The sequence below is a fragment of the Cynoglossus semilaevis genome, chromosome 20 (genome assembly GCF_000523025.1).
Source record: "Cynoglossus semilaevis isolate Cse_v1.0 chromosome 20, Cse_v1.0, whole genome shotgun sequence".
Taxonomy (NCBI): domain Eukaryota; kingdom Metazoa; phylum Chordata; class Actinopteri; order Pleuronectiformes; family Cynoglossidae; genus Cynoglossus; species Cynoglossus semilaevis.
Genome location: NC_024326.1, coordinates 1,155,612 through 1,179,051, shown reverse-complemented (window position 1 = coordinate 1,179,051; position 23,440 = coordinate 1,155,612). Strand labels below are relative to the sequence as shown.

The following is a 23,440-nucleotide window of genomic DNA, read 5'->3' as shown; positions in this document are numbered from 1 at the left end:
TTATTATAGGACTTTTTTTTCAATTAAATCCCTCATAATGATAATAATAATGATGACAAAAACATCTGTTTATTCATATTTTTTATATTATATTTTAATTCTACACAACCTCAATAATACCCCCATGTCAAAAATTCACATTTTTTAAAGGAATAATGCCCTAATTACAGTTTTGTTGACTCCTCTATTTAAAAAATATCCAAAGGTTCCACCTTAAAAACCGAGTTTGTCTGCTTTATTCCTATGCACACTTTGTACTTCTGTTCCCCCGCTCCCCCTTCCCTCCTTGGGGCCCACGCAGACAAAGATGGTGAGGTATTATTGTAAAGGATGGGATATGGCACAGCCTTATCACACACCATTAAATTGAAGTGGTAATGAATCTGTCTACCCTACAGAGAAGTACGACAGCCGCCAGCCGGCCTGCTACCACCAGCTAATTTCATTTCTTTGTTTGGCTTGTCAAACCAGCTGAAGTTACTGGCAGCTGCTCTGAGCAAACAGGCGTACAGTACACACCGCCCGCCTAATGCAAAATGACAGTGAAAGTAAATGTCAAATATCCAGCAGGGGTGGGGAGTCAAACCGGATACAAAAGGCAGGTGTAAAATGGAAGGTGGCAGCTTGTTCTTGATAAAATTAGGGAAAATGCTTCACCCAGTTTGAACGGACGTCTTGTCACCTGTATCACTGTATACTGTAGTTAAAGGTAACTACAAGGGACAGCTCAATACCATTTGACTTTTCAGTTTAACACCAACGCTGCAGCATCAAGTACAAGCAGATTCCAACATGGATCTGTTACCTCTGGTTATCACCATGCTAAATCATACAACAAAAATGTGTCCAATATATCTTAATGTGATATCATCAACAACCACAGGGGGAAGAAACCTCTTGCACCAAATGGCAATAATTTTGTCCATATCAATGATAAGGTTTTGTCAGGCTAAGGTTTTCTTTGTTTTGTTTTGTTTTCTGTATTGTATGATGTTTCTGTGCAGCGGTGCAAATCCACAAGACAAACACAACATGTTTGTGGCGGTGCAGACGCCTGTGTCTGAGTGTGTCTTCCATAAGCCACTGATGCATGTTCTTCTCATCTCAGTGAGCCTCTGAGCTGACAGGGGTCACAGCCAAAGCCGCTGTGACATTTACAGCTCAGAGGCTTACGGAGACTCCCCGCTGTACCTGGTGGGGCGTGATTACCTCAGAACCCTGCTGGCCTGCCGCCCAGCAGAAGAGCGTTGGAGGGGGGAAAAGAGAGGGGGGAAAGAAAGGAAAACATGACAGTATGATTGACACGAGGGAGAATAGTGGTTTGATTGAAATGTGTGACGGTAATTGTAAAAAGATGGCTGGAAGGAGTCAGACCTCGGAAGTCGGTCCAAGTTGTTTTTGGTATTTGATTTTTGAAAGAGAGCCGCCGTGGGTTCCTGCGCTGTGTGAAATTTAAAGAACAAGTTTAGCTTTCATCGGGCAATAACAATGTCAGACGTCGGAGAGGAGCGGGCAGTGAAGGAACCAAAGATAGGACAGGATAGGAGTGATGCAAGGAATAGTCGCCAGTGAACACTTACAGATGGACTCCAAGGAAATCCTGACAGACTGCAGAAATAAAAGAAAAACTGCACGTGTGCAGAAAAGGCAGTAAACACAGGTGACACACTTTAGGCCGAGGGTTGTGAGCTCACAGTAGTGTGGAAAAATGTGGAGAAATTAGAATTTACTATCATTAGACACACTCAGACAGGTTTCCTTTCATGAACGGCAATTTCCTTGAATCTTCCAATTTCGCAGTCCGATATAAAGATATGAAATCAGAAATCTTCAGAACTCGTCGTCGGCACTCGTTAACAACAAGATAACAACACCAGAGTCTCCTCTCTCTGGACCAGTGAGTTCATTTAGTCTGGCTTCCCAGTACTACACACTACCAAAGTCACATGGAATATAATAAAAATACTAAACGATATTAAAATGTGCCAGCGTACTACCAGTGGGGCAGCATCGAGTAACTTTCCCAGACTCTATCAGAACTCCTCCCTGTGTTTTTCCTAGCAGAAGAACTGTAAACAAGAAAGAATCAAAAAGTCTTAATTTCAGAAATGTGTCAAGAAAAAAAAAGAATAACCAAAAGACATGGGTGAGGTGAGTAATTCATAGTGAGCTGAATTGGAACTTCAAACTGCAACATCCTATCTTTATAAATAAGCTAAAAAAAGATGGGGAGAGACTGGCAGTCAACATCTCCTAGTGGCAAATGAATCTGAAGGGTCACAGAGAAAGGTGGCCGGTCGGGCCAGGAGAGGAAGGAGGGCGGATTCACGCCTGCTGCAGTCTGACATGGTGGATATTTTTATCGTAAGTGTCCTTGTCAGCAGCTGAACCCCTTCTGGTTCTCCAGCGGACCTATTTACAGGAAAACTCCTTTCGCACACAACTTACTCTTACACGTACACAATTGCGCACCTTTAGCTGCGTCCAAATTTAGATGCACGCGTCACGCACACGGCAAATGTGGCGTGATTTTGTTCCACAAAAAAGGCTTGTTAGGAGAAATTGAAAAATAAAATAGGACAAAAAAAAAACAACCCAAAACATCTCTAAGGGTTTTCACTCAGTGTCCAGATATGCATTCTAAACAAAACAAAGTGAAAACCCAGGAGAAATCAACAGCAGACACCGTCACCATCACAGAACAGTACACTTTCCAATAATAACAAAACAGTGACAACCAGTCAATGACAAGCTCAAAGACAGAATCCCTCATATCTTCTGAAGTGTGATGTTTTGTGGAGTCACTCACAGAAACTGACAACATTCTGTCACTCTGTCAAAACTCTTCTTTCTTTTTTAAAGCTACACATACTGTAGATTTGGTTTCCAACCCATCTAAGGCAGCTGAACGAACCCTGCTCCCATTTTTCGTATATTGTTGTTTTTGCCTTCTGTGAGTTGTTTCTGATGTTACAAACACGCTGTAAACGAAAAAAAAAAGAAAAACATGTTATGTGCTGTAAGCCAAAAAAAGCAAAACACGGCAGATAAAAGGAGTACGCCGACAAGTCACAGAGTTGCAGTGGTAACACTTGGATGTTTTGACTTCGCTCTTCAAAACTTGGCAATACATAAAAAAAAAAGAAAGTCTGAATAAATGAAGCACTTTGTCATATGTGAAAAAAAAAAGTACACAGTCTCTGGAGTGACTGGAACACAAGTCTGTGATCCAACTGCACCTCCTATGTTCTGAGTCACACTGTTGGGAACGGGATCTGATTAAAAAGTGTATGTACTGCTGAGTCATTTGACCTGTGAGTCATTTCCTGTTATATCTATCCTGAAGCAGGCAGAAGCCAAATGGAGTTCAGCGTTCCTGTAAGTGTTCCTTTTTGGGGGAAAAAAAAAAAGAACATTCTACAGTCATATCTCTACAATTTCAGTATCCGCTCCCAGCGTCTGACCTTTCAGCTGCGTCTAACCATATTTTTTAGTGTCTTAGCCAGAGTCCATCACTGCCACTTTGTCTCTTTTGTGTGTAGTTTATATATATATTTATATCAAAGTCCCCCTGTTCAGGAGACCATTTAACTGTCAGCCCGTGACCCTCGGAGAGCAGTTAACTGTCAGGTGAAGCTCAGAGCAAATGACTGAAGAAGCCGGAGAGAGACGGAGAGGGAGGTGAGAAAGAGGAATGGGTGAGGCACGTAAGGGATAAAGGAGGGCAAGGTTGAGCAGTGCATCTGGGCGCTGATGTTAAGAGCAGAAAATTGCTTAGCCCTGTGAAATCTCCAGCAGTAAAAGGAAGGATGAACATGGGGGATGAGAAGGTTAAGAGGAGTAGGAGGAGGAGTGGAAGTGCAGCGAGACACTTAGGAGTTTGATGGTGCTCTTTTTACCAGAATTAGTTATCGCACACACTACATTTTTCACTCTGCATCCTTCCTCCTCCTCCTCCTCCTCTCCTTTTTTTTATCTTCCTTGCAGCTCGTGCTAACATCTGAATCCACTGTATACCTCGACCTCCTCTGAGTTTACTACGCTGGTGTTCTGTCCATGTTGTTTGGAGCGCGATCACACTTCCTGTCAGACATGACTGATTTCTTTTGCATTTGTCTTTTTTCATACACTAAACCTACACATATTCACAATTTGGTCAGTTCCTCTTCCCTAAAAACAAAACAACCAAGAGTCTCTCCCTCTTATCTTGTGCCTTTCACATACTTGTTCTGGAGGACTGAACTGAACGCTTGTTTCCCTCTGTCCTCACTTCACACTCAAAGCCATCATCTTTCTCTCACAATAGCACTTTCTTGAAGTCCCCAGCTTAAAGTACTCAGTGTGTTGTCAGACTGGAGCTGTTAGCACTCCACTTTGGTTCTGTCCTTTTGTGCAAAACACTTTAGAAGAAGAAGAAGAACAAAGAGAAGCCTTCTTTTCTACATAGGACTGCATATGTGGGGTTTTTTGCAAATGTCAACTCTGTGAAGCCACAGTCCACCAGAAGAAATATTAACCTGGACCCAAACTCTCAGAACAAATGTATTAAATAGAACTCCCCACCTCCCTATAGTTTCTATAGTAGCTGTTATCACCATATGGACTCCTGAGGGGAGAAACACCCTTAAATGGTATCTGTGCTCCTGCGAACCTGTGTGTTTGTGTGCGAGATCTGTTGATTTGTCACCCTGGGGTGAGGTGTACGGAGAGACAATCTCCCAGATACAATTAAGGAGTCACCAGCTTCTCTGAAGAGTCCAGGAAGACTAGCTCAGAGGCCCCTGAAGTCCACTGTGGCTGCACTGGTCTCATGTCCTGCCCTCTGTCTCCATGTCTTCCTCTCTCTCTCTTACACACACACACACACACACACACACACTATCTGTTGTTAATTCCACCCGAGACACTGTATAAGAACAGCCATCATCAGCCAACGGGGAAACTGTAGAGGAAGTCCAAAAAATCTCCACTGGTTTCAGCAGTAACTTGTAAATATTTAATTGGTAAACTGAACTGTTCTCAGGATCCAAGAGAGTATTTGTGACATGAGGTACTGTAGTCGCTCCAGAGAGTGTGAGTATTAAACACAAAATGCATAAAAAAACTGGGGTTTTATTTTGTGTGCATTCTCTTGCGTACTTTCTTTCACAGCAGGGCTGACTGATCGTTATAATGAGACCCACTCACTGCCTCGCCTCGTCAGGGTGGGTTAATGTGCTCGCTGCAGATTGAGATGGCCTTCAAAATATTAACACCTTTTCTTGGTGTTAATACTGTTGGTACAATCACTCTGATCAGAGGACAACTGAACGGCTTTCAGTCAGAGCCAGAGTGGGTGAGTTGGTGACAAATCTCAAAAGTCACCACTGACATTTTACAACATTTGATCCAGTTCAAAGCTCTGTTACTAATTGGCCTCATCAAGTTCTCAATAAAAACCTTGACAGTACAGAGAAAATCCCATTAAATCAGAGAGGAGGAGGAGGAGGAGGAGGAGGCTTTGAACCGCTGTGAACCCTCCGTGTTTCTGTCCTCCTCTTTTTACAGTTATATATATATTAAGACAGGAGTTCTGGGGTCTTATAGAGACATCTGAAATGCACTCCCTATCATACTCCAAACACTAACAGCGTAACCATGGGTCAGTTTGGTGTTCAGTGATGTTTACATCTGAGTACAGAGGGAACCATAATAAAGTGTGGAGCTAAAACAGCAGGAACCTGAACATAACGGTGTTTAAAGCTCAGTTTGAAGCCGTCACAGCAGTCAACACACACACACACACACACACACACACACTCAGGTAAGAGGTTAGTGGAGACGGCTGCAGCCATTCACCCCCTGTGACATCAGACGTCTAATCACACACGATGGCCTTGCTGCTCCACCACATACATCCCTGTGTTCCTAATGCACGGAGGTGATCTGAAGCAAAGTGCGTATCACAAAAAACTAAATGCACTAAAGCTTTGAACCCCCCGCCCCCCCCCCCCCCCCCAAACAAACAAGGATATATTGACATTCTAAGATAGCAGTCATTTTATTTTCGGTAAGACTCCGAGCGCAGACACGCCGACAAGCAAACGCTGAGTTAATTAGGTGTTAAAATGTGAAACTTGGGTAATTAAGATGTTTATCTCTGAAAAAAAATGTTCAATTTGTTGTGAATTCGTGCCATGTTTGGATGTTGGGTCGTGATCACACATTGTTTACTCCTCAGTGTGTGTTGTTGGTTTGAGTGAGCTTGGAGTCTGTGGGTCAGTGATGAGTTGAAGTGTAATCCAGTCATTAATTAAATAAGAGAGAGGAGCAGAAGACTTAAAACGGTCCGGACTCACTTTAACAAAGGTCTAACACGCACACACACACACACATGCACACATCAAAACACACACACAAATGTTGCTTCTCAGTCTTGTGGATCTAATGCTTTAATGCTCTACACCGAGGCAGACATAGAGGCACGGAGACAGCAGATGGCGTCTCAGCAGTGTTTTGATTAAGGAAACGGAAATAAACTACTACTGGTTTCCATAAGGTTTTCATAGTGTTTAGTCACTTTTGCTTTTGCTTCGCGATGCACGGAGATTTCCACATTGGTAGCATCTGAGACTTTAATCCACGTGGTGCGTGCTTTACAAAGGGTTTGGGATTTACAGCGTCTGAGATTAAAGGAGAAATACTGTTGTTATGAGCAGCTAGTACTGGTTGACAGACATCATGTGACTAATGTTTGGTGGTTTTCCTAATGATTTGCCCCAGGAACGGACAAAGATTTTAAAATGAGCTAATTTGCTCAAAATGTCAAAATTACAAGAGCTGTGCAACATCAACCAGGACCCAGCAAGAAGTTGCACAGAGAAGTACACAAATATCTCTGTGTACCTTCAGCTGTTATTGGTGAGTCTCTACTATACTAACTATCCAAATCATATAGTAGCTGTGGTGACACCTATGAAGAAGAATAAAGCAGGAGGGTGAGATGACACAGTGTATAACACAAGGTTCAAATAGAGAAAATAAAGGTGTCATCCTCACTTGAACATTGTAAATTTTCCTCACGTTTCTCGCTCCCTCCCCTAACACACGTCTGGTGGTGTGGTGTCTGTAGTGACATGTAGTGTCAGTGCTACCCACTGTTCTACCGTGTGGCACAAACTCAATCTATTTTCAAGCTAAAGCAGGGGTCTCCAAAACATCGACTGCGAGGAGCTCGGCACTCCGTGCCAAGGAGCTTGCCAAAGGGATAGGAAAAAAACAAAACCTTTCCTAACCTTTATAAATAACCTTAAATAGAATGCAGTCGGGTGTTTCTTTGGCCAGTAGACGGCAGCATTCTGCAGAAAAAAATGGTCAAAATGGAGGACCAACAGGGCCTTGATCACATGGATGTTCTTTGTGGACTGTCACGCTACGTCTAACACGCACAATATTGTAAATGTTCAGGCAAAGAAAGCTGACTGGGTTTGTTTGATCCAACTGAGCTACGAAAAATAAATAATAAATGTTACACAACATGAGTATAGAGATCAGCCATTTTTATTTTGTAAAATTAGCTCCCAGAGGAGACCCCTGACCTGAAGTATCCATTATTACTACAGTACTACTACTACGTGGTGAAAACTGTGGTATTCCCCAGTCAGGTCACTCCCATTACCGGCCTCTGACACCACTGCACAGCTGAATAGTCTTCCTGTCAGTAGGGACAAGTAATGAAATGCTAATTATTTATAAATTGAATAGAATGATCTGATGATCTTCACACAGGCTTTGGCACTTGGACTTGATGGGGCCAAAATCAAAGCTCGGGGTTTCTGCCTCTGATCACCAATTAGGCAATTTCCCTTCAGTCCAGACACTCAGAGTCATAGTGTGTTTGATGAACTGGAGAGAATAAATCCGCAGAGTCTCGGCGCCGGCGTGAAAGCGAGAAGTGTGTCGGATAAGTGTGAAGTCAGAAATAGACAACATATTTTTAAAAAATGGTGGTAACAAGATGTTTGGCTAACGGAGCAAGCACACTGCAGTACTGTTGGGACAGATAAGAGGAGCTGATGAACACTGAGTTGCACCACTGATACCCCAGGAAATGACAGAAAGGAACTGGGAGTGTGCACACATGAAAGAAAACGATAACAGAGAGTTTAAAAAACCCAAGATCAAAGCTAAGGCAGAGTGATTTTCCTGACTGAACCTATGCCTGAATTTTATATTATTTCATTTTGGAAAGTGTTGCCTCTGTTTGGCCTGCAGCACTTATGCAGCCTGACTATTTCACATTACTGTCTCTTAGATATGAGGGCAAATCGCCTAAAAATCTCATTTTGATGGCAAATGAGTCATGACCCATTTGCACATCAAAACAGAATCAATGTTTGAACCGGAGCCAAAAGTAGTTCATCTCCTGTTTGGGCTTGAAAATATTACCATAAAGTTCCATAAAGCATTTTTTTTTAAAGATCCCTAAACGATCATCATAAAATTAATAACTTTGAAACGGTCGTCAAGTTCTCAAAATATTATATTTAAAGACACAGATTTTTATGTTTGCGGTTAATTTAAAAAGCAGTTGAAGCCTTGAAGAATGTTGTGGGTTGACTGTGAGATTTTACATTTTCAGTCATCTCTGGTTCTCCTCAGCAGACTGCAGGCACACACTCTCCAGTCCTGAGCTATTGTGGACACAGTCTGGTTCGACAGCTTGCGTCCCCTGGTGACCTGTTTGTTCAAATATGTCCTGAGCTGATCTGACGGTGCCTTCAAGCTCACCTAGAAAAACCAGCTTCACATACACATTCATGAAGAATTCGTAGAAGCTTAGATTAAAAAAATACTTCCAATGACTTCTGATTCAACAGATCCTAAATATATGAGTGCAAAGAAACAAGCACAGAAGAATTCAACCAAAAGAGTGGGTGTTGAAACAATGAGCCAGCCGCGGAGACCTGACCGGCACTCAAAATGAAATTATCCATGAGTTAATTTGCAATTATTTAAAAGAATCTCTCCCATTTTGTTTTACTATGTCATTACTCAAAGTGATGAAAAGCCGTAAAGTTTTACTGAGGCTCGTCTCTGATTTACAGCTGCACAGACACACTGTACTGACACAAATTAAGCTCATAAGGTTAGGCTTTTTTTTCTTCCCTTGTTTGGATTCATTTGAAAAATCAGCAAAAATGTGTCCATTAATAGAAAATATCATTTGAAATTTTTACAGTAACACAGTGTTGAAACACCCTGTACTGTTTAAATATCCAAAAGATACAACACAGCATGAGAGCAACGCAGGACAGGAATAGAATATGAGCAGCAGATTTTGGACAGGAAGTGTAGCAGGCTGTCCAATGAGGGACTGGGTGTCCCACGATGTCTTTCTTCTAGTGTGGAAAAGCACGCTCTCTATTTCAACGCTCCATATAAAACTGTATTGTTGTGTTAAAAAGGATCATTGGCTGCATATTGAAATTTTTCTCATGTTCTTTTATTTTCTTTTTTCAGTAATAGAAATGGTTTAACAACGATACATTTTTTCTCTATCTTTTCTATTATGGTCGCGAGGCTAAGTTGGTTTTGTGAATTTAGTCGATCAAAGTGAAATTGACTTAACTGTGAACCGTTTGGACACTGCTTTAACCCTTGCTTTACTGAAAAATGTATCTTTTTTTTTTCTGTAAAGAACCTGGGAGTAAAAAGTCGAACATCACGGTCTCACATTGTTGCTGTTAGAACAGCCAGATCCACTCACTCTTGAGTCAAAACCGACAATCTGAGAAAACATTGTTGGAAACAATAAGTACACGGGGAAAAGGTTACTGTTGGTGAAAACAACCACAACAACAAAAAAACCCCATGAAATTCTTTTGCTGCTTGTGATGACAGCATGCTAATCATCACATCATTTCCTCAGTAATTGTACCTGTCTTTCTGTTTGCTTGATATTGGCAATTAAATACCAGTGAAATACATATTTCCTGACAGTTTGACATTTTCTGCCAATGCACTTTAGGCTGCTAAAGATTTCTGCGTCATACCATTTATTTTCGATGATTGTTATTATTGATCCACTTTGCTGACGGTTCCACTTTACTCTAAATCTGCTCGGCTACAGGCCAGCTCCCCACAGCAGAAATCTATGGGTTTTGATATTTACTTTGAAATGCAACCCCCTTTCTCACATCCCATATAGGATAAAAACGCACCATTTTATCCATAGGACAATAAAGGTTTTTAAAAAAGAAAGAAAATCTTTGTGACGCAATAGGTATCCGTTTGAAATACATCTTGCTCTAGCCTTTAAAGTGACACAAAAGACAACAACACATTTAGTTTTCCTCAATATCTTGTCCTCAATGTCAGTCCTGTGGTTTTTTGTGTCCTGTGTTCCTGCCTGGTCTGGATCACTAATGGAAGTCCACTCCACTGAACCCATCTGTCATTCCTACTGCACATCTCAAGGCTAGGCTAACTGGCTACAGCAGCATATATAATCTATTTTATTGTTCATTCAAACAGCCTGAAACTAATTTACTGAACTATAAGCAGCGGCAGATTGGGATTAAAACTATGCCTCCATCCAACCATGTCGTAATCAGAACTTTTGATTTCTGTATATTCCTCAAAAGGAAACGAACACAAAGCAGATGTATCTTTGAAATTGCTTTGGGATCAAACCGAGACTCGATGTATTTGCTAGCGTCATTTTTGTCAAACAAGGAAGGGATTACAAAGTTATAAAAGGTTAAAGGAAAGTCGGAAAAGGTGCAGAGACCTGCACAGCAGAGTGGGACACTGAGATCAGAGCCAACGGTGTGGTGAAAGCACAACTTTGTCTTAATACTTGTCAGTGAGGTCTGAGCATGTAATCAGAGTTCTCCCAGAAAGGTAGGGCTTTGTTTCCTCTGTGTCCCACTTTGTTCTCGGAGTTATCTGCCAGCACCAGGTCAGAGCTCTGCAGCTTTTCGTTCCCCTCTGCAATGAGATTTCCCAAATCCCTGAAATGAACACTTGTGCGGAGAATGAACTCTGCAGATGATTCAATACTCACTCACTGGATTTATATACAGAGCACACACCCACATGCTGACATAACAAACAGAATGTCTGTGTGGTGGAACACCTCGCTGGACAAAACAAGTTTTGTCTTTTGTTGAGCTGGCTCAGTTTGACACATATCAAAAATTATGGTTTTTCTTTTTTTTTTCTTTTTACGTAACAAAAGGAGAGAAGCTGCGCTTTGAGATTTTGCGGAGGCCGTTTTGTCTGTCAGTTGATGTGGAACATGCTGGGAGGCATTTTCACTCTCTGCAAGAAAACAGATGCATTAAAGACTATTATCCTTGATGTTTTTTGGTGGATTTTTCTGTTATTCAGATCATTCTTTTTCAACCTAATACATGTGTACTTTTGCTAATATTTCGTTTTTGTTGTGTGTTTGCGTTACAGGAGAGATCTGCGATTTCAAGATCTACGGTCAGGATGCTCCGTTTAAGGCGGTGGTGTTAAATCGAACATCAGGAGAAGGCGTCCTGAAGGCCAGCAGTCCTGTAGACTGTGAGAGCCAGAAAGAATACACCTTCATTATTCAGGCCTACGACTGCGGGTCTGGACCCAACGGTGCAGACTGGAAGAAATCCCACAAGTAAGAAACGTGTTTGTCTTATTGTCTTAGAGCCGACAATGATTTTATTTTTTATATTTTTCATTTCTACTGACAAACAAAATTGCAGGTTATTTTCTTTGTCACAATGACCTCTCTATAAGAGCATGTAATCAAAAGTAAACGGGATGGCACTTGAGCAGAGCGTGGCGTCGTTTTATTTTTATTCTCTATGTCACTGTTTGTCAGTAAGTGGCTCCTGCAAACCAAACTATGCATTATTTGTCTTTACATATTTGTAGTCCATGACTGGTGATATAAAGTGTCACTCTACGGTTGTAGCTTTATAATATTCTAGATGGAGTTTGCGACTGGAAAAGGGTTCTGAATATTTTTTCTTGTGTTTTATTCAGAATAATACCAAAAAGAAAATAAAGTTTTAAAAATGAATAAATAAGAAAAAAGCAAACTAAAAATTGAAATTATTTACACATTATTTTGATGGTAAGACGGAACTACTACTACTACTACGACTGCTACTACTACTCTAAGATGTCGGTATATAAACATGTTTTTAAAACCATAGTTTAAGAACACTTTTGCAGATTATTATAAACCACATGCAACATGTATTATTCATTTCCTTTACTAAAAACAGCTCTTTTATAAACAGTGGTTGCTGGATCCTCTGTCTAAAACCTTTACATTCAACTATCTATCTGCCACTGCAACAAACTAATGTTCTTCCAATGTGAGAAAAAAACCCTCAGAAAAGTAGCCAAGTATTATATTACCAATATTATAATTATATTACCACATATATTACCAACGACTGGCTGGAGGAGGATAAAACAAGCGCTCCTCCAACTCATCAACGACAAAAACGATGTCCTGTCTTTATCTATGCATGTGTAACACCAACTAATTAAAGGTATAATTGGACGCCCGTTTGTTTGTTTTTGTCTACAGCCACGGAAAAATGTGTGGCGCCGTGGATACCCTCCGTCTGTCCTGTTATGTTGAGATAAATGTCATTTTTTGCGATGTTGAATGAGGGGAGAGACTCTTCCTTCCCTGCATTCAGGAGCTGCTTGCAATTAAGCGCAGCAATTAGTCAATCAGTGTCACTTCTCATAAGTCCACCACGGCGCACATTCAGTGCAGGGGAGATATTCAGAGCTCATTAGGAGCATTGAGGTAAATAAAACAAGTGACAAAGACGCTTCCGCTCATTAATCCCTGTCCTGTCACTCAGGAATTATCACTCTCTTCCCACGCTGTTTATGACGGCGCCTCCTTATCATTGAGTGTAATTTTAAATCCAATTCACATTATAAACAATTATGTACAAATTGAATGAAAATGTAGATTATTGTAACTTGAGTGAGTCAGAGTCTCTGACTGATTGAGGAGTGAAGAGAGACTCTCCTTTTCTGTTGACTCAACACGATGGACAGTGATACAAACACGAGAAGAGAATGGGAAAAAGAAAGGAAAACACATTGATCTGTGGCCTTGAAGATTCTGTATGTACTTCTATTCTTTCAAAGTGCTATGGCACACCAAGTGTAGCTTGATGATAAAAATAAAAAATAGTTGGACCTGTGTTTGCAGGTTAGGGTTTTATTCCATTTTATAAAAATAAATAAATACACAGCAGTGGCAGCTGGGATGTGCAGTTCTTTTCTCGAGGCTGTTTCACTGCCACTCACCCATCAAGAGCATATATGAGTGTGTGTGTTTATATGACACATTGAACATTTCAATTCAATACATTTTTATCATTGACATTTCTGAAACTGTGATTCTGCAAAATAGAAATGCTCAGCTCAACTGTGTATATGTGTGTGTGTGTGTGTGTGTATCATTATCCCGGCATGACATTCAAAGCAGGCCTCATTAGGTTAATGCCATTAATTAACCAGATGTGCTTCTTCAGTCACTTTGTGGGTTGATAGCAGACAAGGTCGCAAATGAAGAAAACTTCATGACACGTCCAAATGATTGTTTCCTTTGCGTCACTTAGAGCAGAATGTCTCAGTCTCTGACTTGGAGGTCAGTGAGTTGTCATGGCAGAACAGCAGAAAACTACGCAAAAGGTCGGTCCTTGAAAGATCTGTTGTCGTCTCTAGCTACATTTTTTTTTATATAGCCCGTGTTCATAACTGCAGTTTGACTCTTAAGTAAGACAACGATATGCAGAAAAACATCCCAACCTTCATTCAAATAACCAAAGAGGGTCAGATAGGTTCTAAAAACGACGAATCTACGATAAATCTAGAGCTCCATCCATTCACAAAAATACACTTGTCTGAAATGAAATTACAGTTAAATCATAGAATAAACACTGTAAACTACAAAGCAGCTTGAGCAAGTTATACAGCACCATGTGGCCAGAGGTCAGAGGTCACCCCTTTAAGGATGACAGTGTCCACGTTCATGCCCGAGAAGACGGCTGGTTTAGAGAAGAGAGAAAGGAACCATCTATGTCAACAACAGTTTGATTTGGAGTTCTCCTCCCAGAGAACCTCAAACTCTCATGCAAAATAAAAACACACACACAGACTCCAAGGAGTCCCGTACTCTGAGGTGGTACCAATACCCCCCATCTACTCCCTGACCACCTCAGGTAGTTCAAACAACAACCCTCTCCGTCCCCTGATTCACACCTGGTTCCAAGTGAAAATAACACCCTGTAAATGGATCCAAAATAAACCTTTCAAAGTGAGATCTACAGTCTTTCTGGTTTCCAAACTAATCATAAGAGCCATCTGAGGAACCTGTGTGTTCTAGATTATTTATTCATTTTAAACCATACTTGTATCTGGTCTGGATATCTGGTAAATAAATATGATTTATTTGATGAATAATGACTCCACTGGTGTCAGAATAAATTATATTTTCCTTTTGGAGGGCGATGAAGTGTTGTTTATTTTCTTTCCAAGTAAAACCGCAGCTGGTTAAAGAAATCCTGTCATTCTTCATTATGGTCAGTCATCTCTAATCAAATGTCTGCCCTCTCCCTCACTCCGCTTTATTAACTACACTTTTATCCTGACGTCCTTCTCTGTTCCGCCTCCTCACTTTCTCATACTGTCTCTGCTCCTTCTTCTTCCTCCGCCCAGGGCCGTGGTCCACATCCAGGTGGATGACGTCAACGAGTTCGCCCCTGTGTTCAGGGAACCACAGTACAAGGCATCGGTAACGGAGGGGAAAATCTACGACAGCATTTTGCAGGTACTCTACAGTTCGCACACATATATACTGTATTCAGGAATTGAAGAATATAATATATTTGGGCATGTCATAAATTAAGGACGGCGACTATCCTGTTAACCAGCTCTATAAGTAGATCAGGAGCCAACAGTCGATCGTAAAGGGAGTGCTGGTGGATCATATATCACATGCTGTTAGACTTGAATCGTAGAGAGATCAATTTAGCCTGGTCATTTAAACAGCAGTTTAATAGCTGTCCTTCATTACACTGGTTCAGAATGAACATAGGTTTGAAGCACGAGCATGAATGGTTTCTGTCTGTATGTGTTGCCCTGCAGTGGACCACCCCAAACACCCACCTACATGCAACATGTATTCCTGCAAAAGAGTAAGTGGTAGATAATGGATGGACGGTTCAGAAATGTCAGCTCTGATGTTTATGAAGAGCAGAGAGCATACTATTACAGCGGGGCTGTTACTGATGTTTATGAAGAGCAGAGAGCATAATATTACAGCGGGGCAAATATTACAAACTTTAAGTAAATATGTCCTTTACATTTCTTTAATTTATACTAGATTTTCTAAAAATTAACTTTTATGGCAAACAACAAGGTTTTACAGGTGGTTTTTTTTTTTTGGTGTTGCAGGTGGAGGCCTGGGACCAGGACTGTTCACCACAGTACAGCCAAATCTGCAACTATGAAATTGTCACTCCTGGGACACCGTTTGCCATCGACCGCAATGGTGAGTGTGTTGCTCTTCAACTCTGATTGGCTGGCTCTGCAGAATAACTAGTCTATGTAAATGTCAACCTGTGTTTTGGGAGTTTTCATCTAACATTATCTATTTTTTTAATTAATTAATATATGAATTAATAATATATTTTACTACACATAGGCCACACACAAACAACTGTTACTTTGCGGACCCGGAATTGTAGCGATCGAACGTAAAAGGTCAAGCTAATAAAATTATGATTAAAGCTCTTTGCTTAAACTTTCCTGGATAAATGTGCTCTGCTGGAACCGCTGGTATTTCTCATTCAATAACAAACAGCATGCATAATGTCACGATGAAAGGACAAAGCCGTTCCCTGGATGAATGTGGCTGAACTTAGTATAAACATAAAGGGATAGACGTGTGGGAGATGGCTCTCAGATGACTCGCTTCAAGTATGAATCATGTTATGCGGAGTTATATTAAAAAAAAAAAAAGGAATGCATTTGCAGCGTAGACAGAAAAGTATATGTTGGTAATGGACACACCTGAATATGTGTTTAAGTGTTCCATCCATCCATCCATCCATCCATCCATCCATCCAGCTTTTAAAAGTGTTAATGCAGAATTCAACACATCACCTATTCCGTATAATGTTATTAATCACAGAAAACCATGCCATCAATATTGATAAAACATTATCATCTTTGCCAAGCACTAGTTTTCTCCTGTTATCTGCGCTCATACAACCTTGGCCGCTGATTAGCTGAGTACATTTTATTTTCAAACAGCTGCTCAGATCCATTCGGAGCCTAAACAATTTTACCGAGGTGTTTAATTTATTCTTTTTTCTTTTCTTCAGTAAAGACACTAGCAGAGGTTTTCTCTAGACTGATCCTCTGTTTGATACCCGCCGCCTCTCCTCGCCATTACAGCAGCCGTGTTTCTCATCAGCGACAGATCAAATGGCTACTGTACGGATTTCTCTGACATTTTCAAGCTGGCCTCTTTTATTTTCTTTCTTCACTCACTGTGGTGAAGCCGGCTTCCTCATTGTTTTGCCTCCTCTCTCCTGACTCTCTTTTCTCCTCTTCTTCTATGCTCTCTGACAGCAATTAGAGTGACAACCTTTCTGTCAGCCAAGGCCTCAGACACAAACAACAGAAATAGATGCACTTGTCCTTGTGGAGGTCCAAAGACAGATTGTGATGGTAGAGTGTAAATAACAGACACATTCAAAATTGGATGCACTCAGCACTTTTCTCTATCAACGCTGATGAATGACATTTATTCAGTGAAGACATTTGACTTAACTAGCCCTGGGTTTTATTTTTTCCCATCTGACTTTGCTACTAAAAAAATCAAATTTCTAAAGGGATGTTCTAGGGAATGAACAGCCACTGTACTAACATAACAAGTTTCATATATTACACACTGCAGTTCTTTTCCTTTAAGACATTCATTCAAAAGGAAAAGTTAAATTGTTAATATAAACTAGATGCTAATATTTATTACCAGATTTTTAAAGATCGTGATGAATAACAGTTTTCGAATTTGTGGTAGTAAAAAATAAAAACGTTACATCAAAGTCCTTTGTCATGATCAGTGACCGGCTGCGAGATTTAGTGCAGGGCAGTAATGGGGAACCTTGTTATTTTAAAGTGTAATATTACCACCTTCAGTGAGTAGTCATTTGACTTATTTTCCTGCAGATCATAATGGTAGTAATAAGTGAACTGTGGTTCAGATTTATTCCAAAGTTTTAAAGTTAAAAAGCCAAATTGTTATGTTATCAACTTTATTAAATTTGACCCAAGTGAAAAAAAGTCCAAGTCTCATTGTAATACAGGACGAGGGGAAACTAATAGTTAGTAGTTCTGGAAGAATTCATATTACGTAGTGAATCTGTCCCCGTCTCAGCTCTTAGTCTGATGTCATCTGTGTCCAAGCATCAAAAGGCTTTTAACTTCCAAGGTTCCACATTTATATATTTATGAAGTATTTTTATCCAGACTAAATTTAAGGTTGACTAGAATTCCCCCTTAGAGTACAGCAATGTAGTACTTGGTAGTAAGGCCAAGTTCTGGTGTTCTTTGCAAACTTTCTTTTGAGTACTTTGAGTACTACCAGATGAATTTAACGGTACTGCGGACAATAAGTGTTAATCAGTACCTGACAGTTATCACTGTTGTGCCCTGGAGGGAACTCAAACTTTGAGAAATCTTTGTCCTTGAGACAACGTAGTATTCATCCCTGAGAAAAGTACTGTGTACATTGAGTTTTTGACATTTACTGTAAAAAAACAAAAACAAAAACACATTGGATGAATAAATATTTATCTCAGAACCTTGAGAATAAAACCTCAGAGAAACCTTCAAACATGGCAACCGCCTTTCACTTCCGCACAGTAAATAATATCTTTTTAGAAATCATTCAGCTGTTGTTTTTCTCACACTCACTCTCATCAAACACACTTTTGCAAAGAAGCTTTAAAGGAAAAGTAAAACGAATTCAATTGAAGCATCCTGGAAATTATCCCTAAATACTTTTCCACAAGGTGGCAGCAGATTGCAATTAAAAAAAAGAGAAAAAATCTTTGTGTTTGTCTTTATTTAATTCCTGCAAGTGTATCAGTGTTGTGTTCAACTAAACAAGCCCAAGTGAACTAACTAACTTTGTGACTATGTATAATGTGTTGTGGCTCAAATGAGGTTAGGAAACTCCAGATGAAGTATTAGTATTTCATTTTTAATGCAAGCAAAGCTGGGTAAAGATGTCTGTTAAAGATGTTCATTGAAAACTACATAGAACAGGAGGGAAAAAAGTCAGAGAGGAGTCAGGGGACCCTTAAATAACTACTCAGACTCTAATGACTGGCTGAGCTCAGTATGGAAATGATGTGTCTGAGGTGGGAGTAGAATCCTGTGTGGATGCTTCAGTGCATCTGTATCTGTGAATCTTGTGAGAGTAGAAGAACCTTAGAAAAAGAAAAAAAAAAGCAGCGTGTGTGAAATTTTTTAATAGAAAACCTCAGGCAGCCGGCAGCAGAACTGGGCCTGGATGGTCCTTCTCTTTTCCAGCAGAACACTGACTGGTTAGCCGCAGAGACTCTCCAGAAGGCCACTGACTGTTACCTGCTGACGTCAACCCCAGAGAAAAACCAGAAGGATCTAAAAACTGGGGTGCATGCTGGAAAACCATCAAATGTGGAACCAGATAACTCCTGTCGGTTACTCAGCAACAGACGATGAATGCTGATGATTTTGACCCAAATTCAGAAAACATTTCTTTATACTTGCCCTATTATTCTCCAAGATTAGTGGAAAATGTCACAGTATACTTCAGTTTTTCTAAAAGAGCAGCTTTTCTTCTGGTGAATTCAGCCAGTTATAACGCCACAGCACATGTTTTTCTAATGTTAGTCTCACATCTGTCATTTTTTTTTTTTTTTTTTTTTACTTTTAGGTAACATTAGGAACACGGAGCGGCTGAGCTTCGACAAGCAGCAGAGCTACAAGATTATGGTGACAGCCTTCGACTGTGGTCAGAAGAGAGCCAAAGAGGATGTGGCCGTGCATATCGTCGTCAAGCCCGTCTGCAAACCTGGATGGCAAGGTCAGAGATAATGGAATAGGTGTCGCCAATTTACCTTGACGTACCTGATTGAAATACATTTATTTCTATGTTAGTGTAACATGCAGTGGCAGGTCGTTTAAAAGTGCTTAAACGTTAAATATTACCACTAAAATGGAAGCAGGCATGCGGGTGGAGTTTGGAGCAGATCCTTTCCCTGAAGGAAACACTTTCATTTTTGAGTGAATGTCCCTGGAGGAAATCAGAAGACCTGACAAAAATCTCCAGAGGGAAAAAGCGAATGTGTATATGTATATATAATTTTTTTTCCCCCTCTTCCACTCATAACATGCCAGCAGCTTGGCATTCAAGCCGGTCCGTCTCCCCTGCCGCTTCACCTGTCAGCACTGACAGCATCTCAGGAGTCAAGAATGAAAGTGGGAGACAGCGAAAGATAAGAGGAGTGCAGGAGAGGAGACGGGAGAGTGGAGAAACGGGTGAGGGAGAGCAGATAAAGAAAGAGGCCAAATGAACAGACATCTCAGTGGAAGGAAGAGAGAAAACAAAGTTACACTGAAGAATAGAGGTGATGTTCATCTTGACATCAACCAGGGATGTGAACGGATATAAATGGACTCGTCCAATTACAGTTGAATGCTGATTGGTCAGATGAGAGTAGGAACTTCAAAGTAACACAATCGATACAGTATATGGCGTTGATGAACACATGAACATTTCAAATATTTACAGGGTTGACAGTGTGTTTGAGACTACTGGTTGAAATGCAGCCCTAACCCTAACTCTAATGTTTTACTGCCAAATTTAAGCAAAACAATGACCACAGTTCCACTCCGCAACATCTTTAAGCAAATACGTATTCATGACAAGTGACGACGACTTTCACGGTTTATCCTCTGAAACAGTGTTGGCTCCTTCTTTTGACAGAAAATCTAAACACCGTTTCAGTCCTGTGTGCATGTATTCAGGGCCATGGTATAAGGCATATGATATCCTGATGTAACAGTCAGACATCCTTCCTGTTTGATGATGAAATCAAACAAATGTGCTTTAAAAAAAAAAAGATATTCTGGTCGAAAGAAAGTCCTCACATGTTCAAACCTACACCGTGATGATAGACAAGGTCCAGATCCCACTGAGACCGTGTATTGGAAATGTCATGAATACAAGCAGCTTTGGGGAGGACACTCATTTAAAGGGAAATGTCAGTACACACAGCGGTGGGACGCAGAAACAGACAGAAATAGTAAAGTGGCGTTGAGAAAATTGGTCTGAAATGACCTCGTACTTTATATAAATGTCAACGTCATTAAGAGATACAGTTGAATGAGCACAACATACAAAATGAGAATTTTAAAAATGGGTTTATAAATGGTAAAAAAACAACAAAGTTTAAATTCTACTTTTAGGGAAACAAATACTACTATGTGTCGGGCAGTTTCATAATCAATTCCAGCTCAGCAACAACAACAAAAAAAAAACAAAAACGTGCGTACTATCAAACCCCGGTAAGATCTTCATTAATGTTGCATGATAGTTTGCAGTTTGACTCATAAAAGAAGGCCAAGCTGCATAATCCACTTGTAAAACCATTAACCCGCGGTAGCTCAGAGCCATGAATAAAACATGATGCACTGACGCACAGAAATATCAAGTCCACACATTAGCTTATTTATCATCTGTGTGTAAAGGTCAGCTGTGACTCCATTGGCTGACACTTTTTTTAAAGGTTTCTGAGCATCAATGGAGGCTATTATGTCTCACCCCACCTGATTTCTCCCCCTTTATAATCACAATTTATTTTCCCTTTTAGTGCGTCTTAAAATATTCCACTAGTGCGATTCTCTCTTCTGAATGTTGGTGGAGAAGATCAGAGACGGTTTAAAGGAGCTGTGCCCTGTGTTTGTTGATTTTGAGAAACTTAGATTTAATATTTAATGTTTGTGAGTGAGTAGTGTGGGTCTACTGTTTCTAGTGTGATTACTACCAATTGGTCTGAGTTTCTATCGAACCTGAAAGACAACAAGGCAATGGTGAAATGTGCAGTCAGAGTGCCAGATAGGTTCAGGAGACGGTTGGAGCCACATACACCAGGGACCAGCTCTGAGCCCTCTCTGGTTTGCAGCAGTGACACAGAGGTTAACAGACAAGTTCAGGCAGCAGCGTCTGTAGAAAACAGTGTTTGAGGACGATATTACAATCAGCGGTGCGAGTGGGGGGTAAGTGCAAAATAACTGGGAAAAATGTAGGTCACTGATGCGGAGAAAAGGAGTGACGTTGATGTGGAAGTTAGACAGAATCCATGTGGGAATAAGTGTGTCAGAGGCGGAGCAGTGAGGCAGCGAGCAGTCAAAGTAATGATTGTGGAAGGAAGTTTCCGTACCCGAGGTCAACCATTCACAGTGACAGACAGCACAAAAAGGAGGTGAAATAGAGGGTGGAACGGATGGAGACGGGTGTCAGGGATGATGTGGGATACATGAATAATCACAACACTGAAAGGGAAGTTCTCTCAGAAAGATGGAGGCAGATGATTGGCTGTGAGACCCCCGCAGGAGGTCGGGGGGTGCAGCCTAAACAGAGGGAAGAGAATGTGTGTTGTTCCAACTGCACACCAACATACACATCCATACATGAAAGAGGAGTGGAAGCGTATGCACTGGCACACTTCCTCTGACACAATCACGCTCATGAATCCCCTTCACCTCCAGAATCAGCGTCTCGCACACACACACCGAGGATGAAGATAAGACCTGAAAATGTAACACCAGCCCCTGGGCTGTGACAGCTACAAGGAAAGGGAGCGCCCCATTCTACCAGGCCTGTCATGTTACCGTGCCATTTCACTCCGCTTTTCACTTGTCACAGGGCAGGATTACAACCAGACAAATACACAGACTCCCAGGTTTGCCAAACCTGTGTGTCAACATGTAGAAGAGCGTGATAATACTGCTCCGTGGTTACAGGTTAGACTACAATGCATCCAAAATATGCAAACTGGGGATTAAAGGTAGGGGCCACTTCTGGTCAGTGAACTCACCACATTCGGCCCACAACTACATGTCAATATTTTTTTTGCTTCAAAATTCCACTACAAAACTTAATTCCTAAAAATGTATATGTTCACCAAAATGGGGAAATAAAATAACAAATCCATTTTTTATTTCCACTGTGGAACAATTTAAAAAATATTCAAAATTAAATTCATTTGACCTGATATGCGCCCCCTAATATAACTCTGTCCACTCCAAGGGGGACCCGCTCCCCACTTTAGCAACCACTGTCTTGAGTAGTATATTAGAGGGAGCACAATTAGAGTCTGATGCACTTTAATTTACAAATATAATAAAAACCTATAAACCTGCAGCTGATCTTGGATCGTCTGCTCAGTTAGTTAACGTCAGGACAGTCTTTGCATCACACCTCTCTCTGCCTCTTCATATTTTCTTTCTACTCTTAAAAGAGCTGCTCACGTACAACAACAACAACCCAAAGTGGCCTCCCTGAGAAATAAAATATCCAAGATAAAATGTTGCTTTTTTATCCTGGCAGGCTGGAACAAGCGTGTGGACTATGAACCAGGAACTGGGAGCAAGCAGCTGTTTCCCAAGATGCACCTGGAAACCTGTGGTGGTCCACTGTCCGGCGTGAAGGCCATGGTGGAGCTGCAGACCAATCACATCGGGAAAGGATGTGACCGTGAAACATACTCTGAGAAGTCACTGCAAAAACTCTGTGGTAAGCACAAAAGAACGCCGGATTAGGGGTGTGAAAATTAAAAAGGAAAATCTTGTTAGAGACACGAAGTGAGTGGAGAGCTCTGAGGGAGCAAAGGGAGAGGGAAATTGATAATAATAATGAGAAGGATTTTTCATTTAAAGGGGGGAAATTACATCTTGACCTCAACCTCCGACTATGACAATAATGAGTCAGTATCCAGTGTTATGTCATAATATCTGACTGTGACTCAAGTCCAAATGTCACTTTGACTTTAAACCTGGTTTGGTTCCACCGAGGAACCAAGTGTAAATTATTTTAAAAAGTTTGTTTAAACAAACTATTGAGCGCCATTTGCACCACGTAGAAGGGCTCCTGGGTGGTCTACGTTTATGCCAGATCTGGACAACAAACTGGCCACAGCGTGGCCACATGTCAGCCAAATATTATCTAAAAGAACAGCAGTACTCCAACGTGGGTAATTCTGGGTAGCATTCAGTAAACGGATTGCCAAGAGCACAGCACGTCTGCCAGAAAAGCCTTACTTCACTTGAAGTATATTTACGCCTTTTTTTGCCATTTGGCATCAGAGTTTTTTCA

At 40.8% G+C, this 23,440-nt stretch overlaps 1 protein-coding gene across 1 annotated transcript in view; it reads left to right on the top strand.

Annotated features, from left to right (window-relative positions):
- The window catches only part of clstn2a (calsyntenin 2a), a 130,159-nt gene that overhangs the window by 77,272 nt on the left and 29,447 nt on the right, over window positions 1-23,440 (top strand). The window contains exons 3-7 of the mRNA XM_008333731.3: window positions 11,446-11,641; window positions 14,725-14,836; window positions 15,463-15,559; window positions 18,998-19,147; window positions 22,676-22,861. Of these exons, the coding sequence (XP_008331953.1) occupies window positions 11,446-11,641; window positions 14,725-14,836; window positions 15,463-15,559; window positions 18,998-19,147; window positions 22,676-22,861 (741 nt within the window). The remainder of the gene's footprint in view (window positions 1-11,445; window positions 11,642-14,724; window positions 14,837-15,462; window positions 15,560-18,997; window positions 19,148-22,675; window positions 22,862-23,440) is intronic.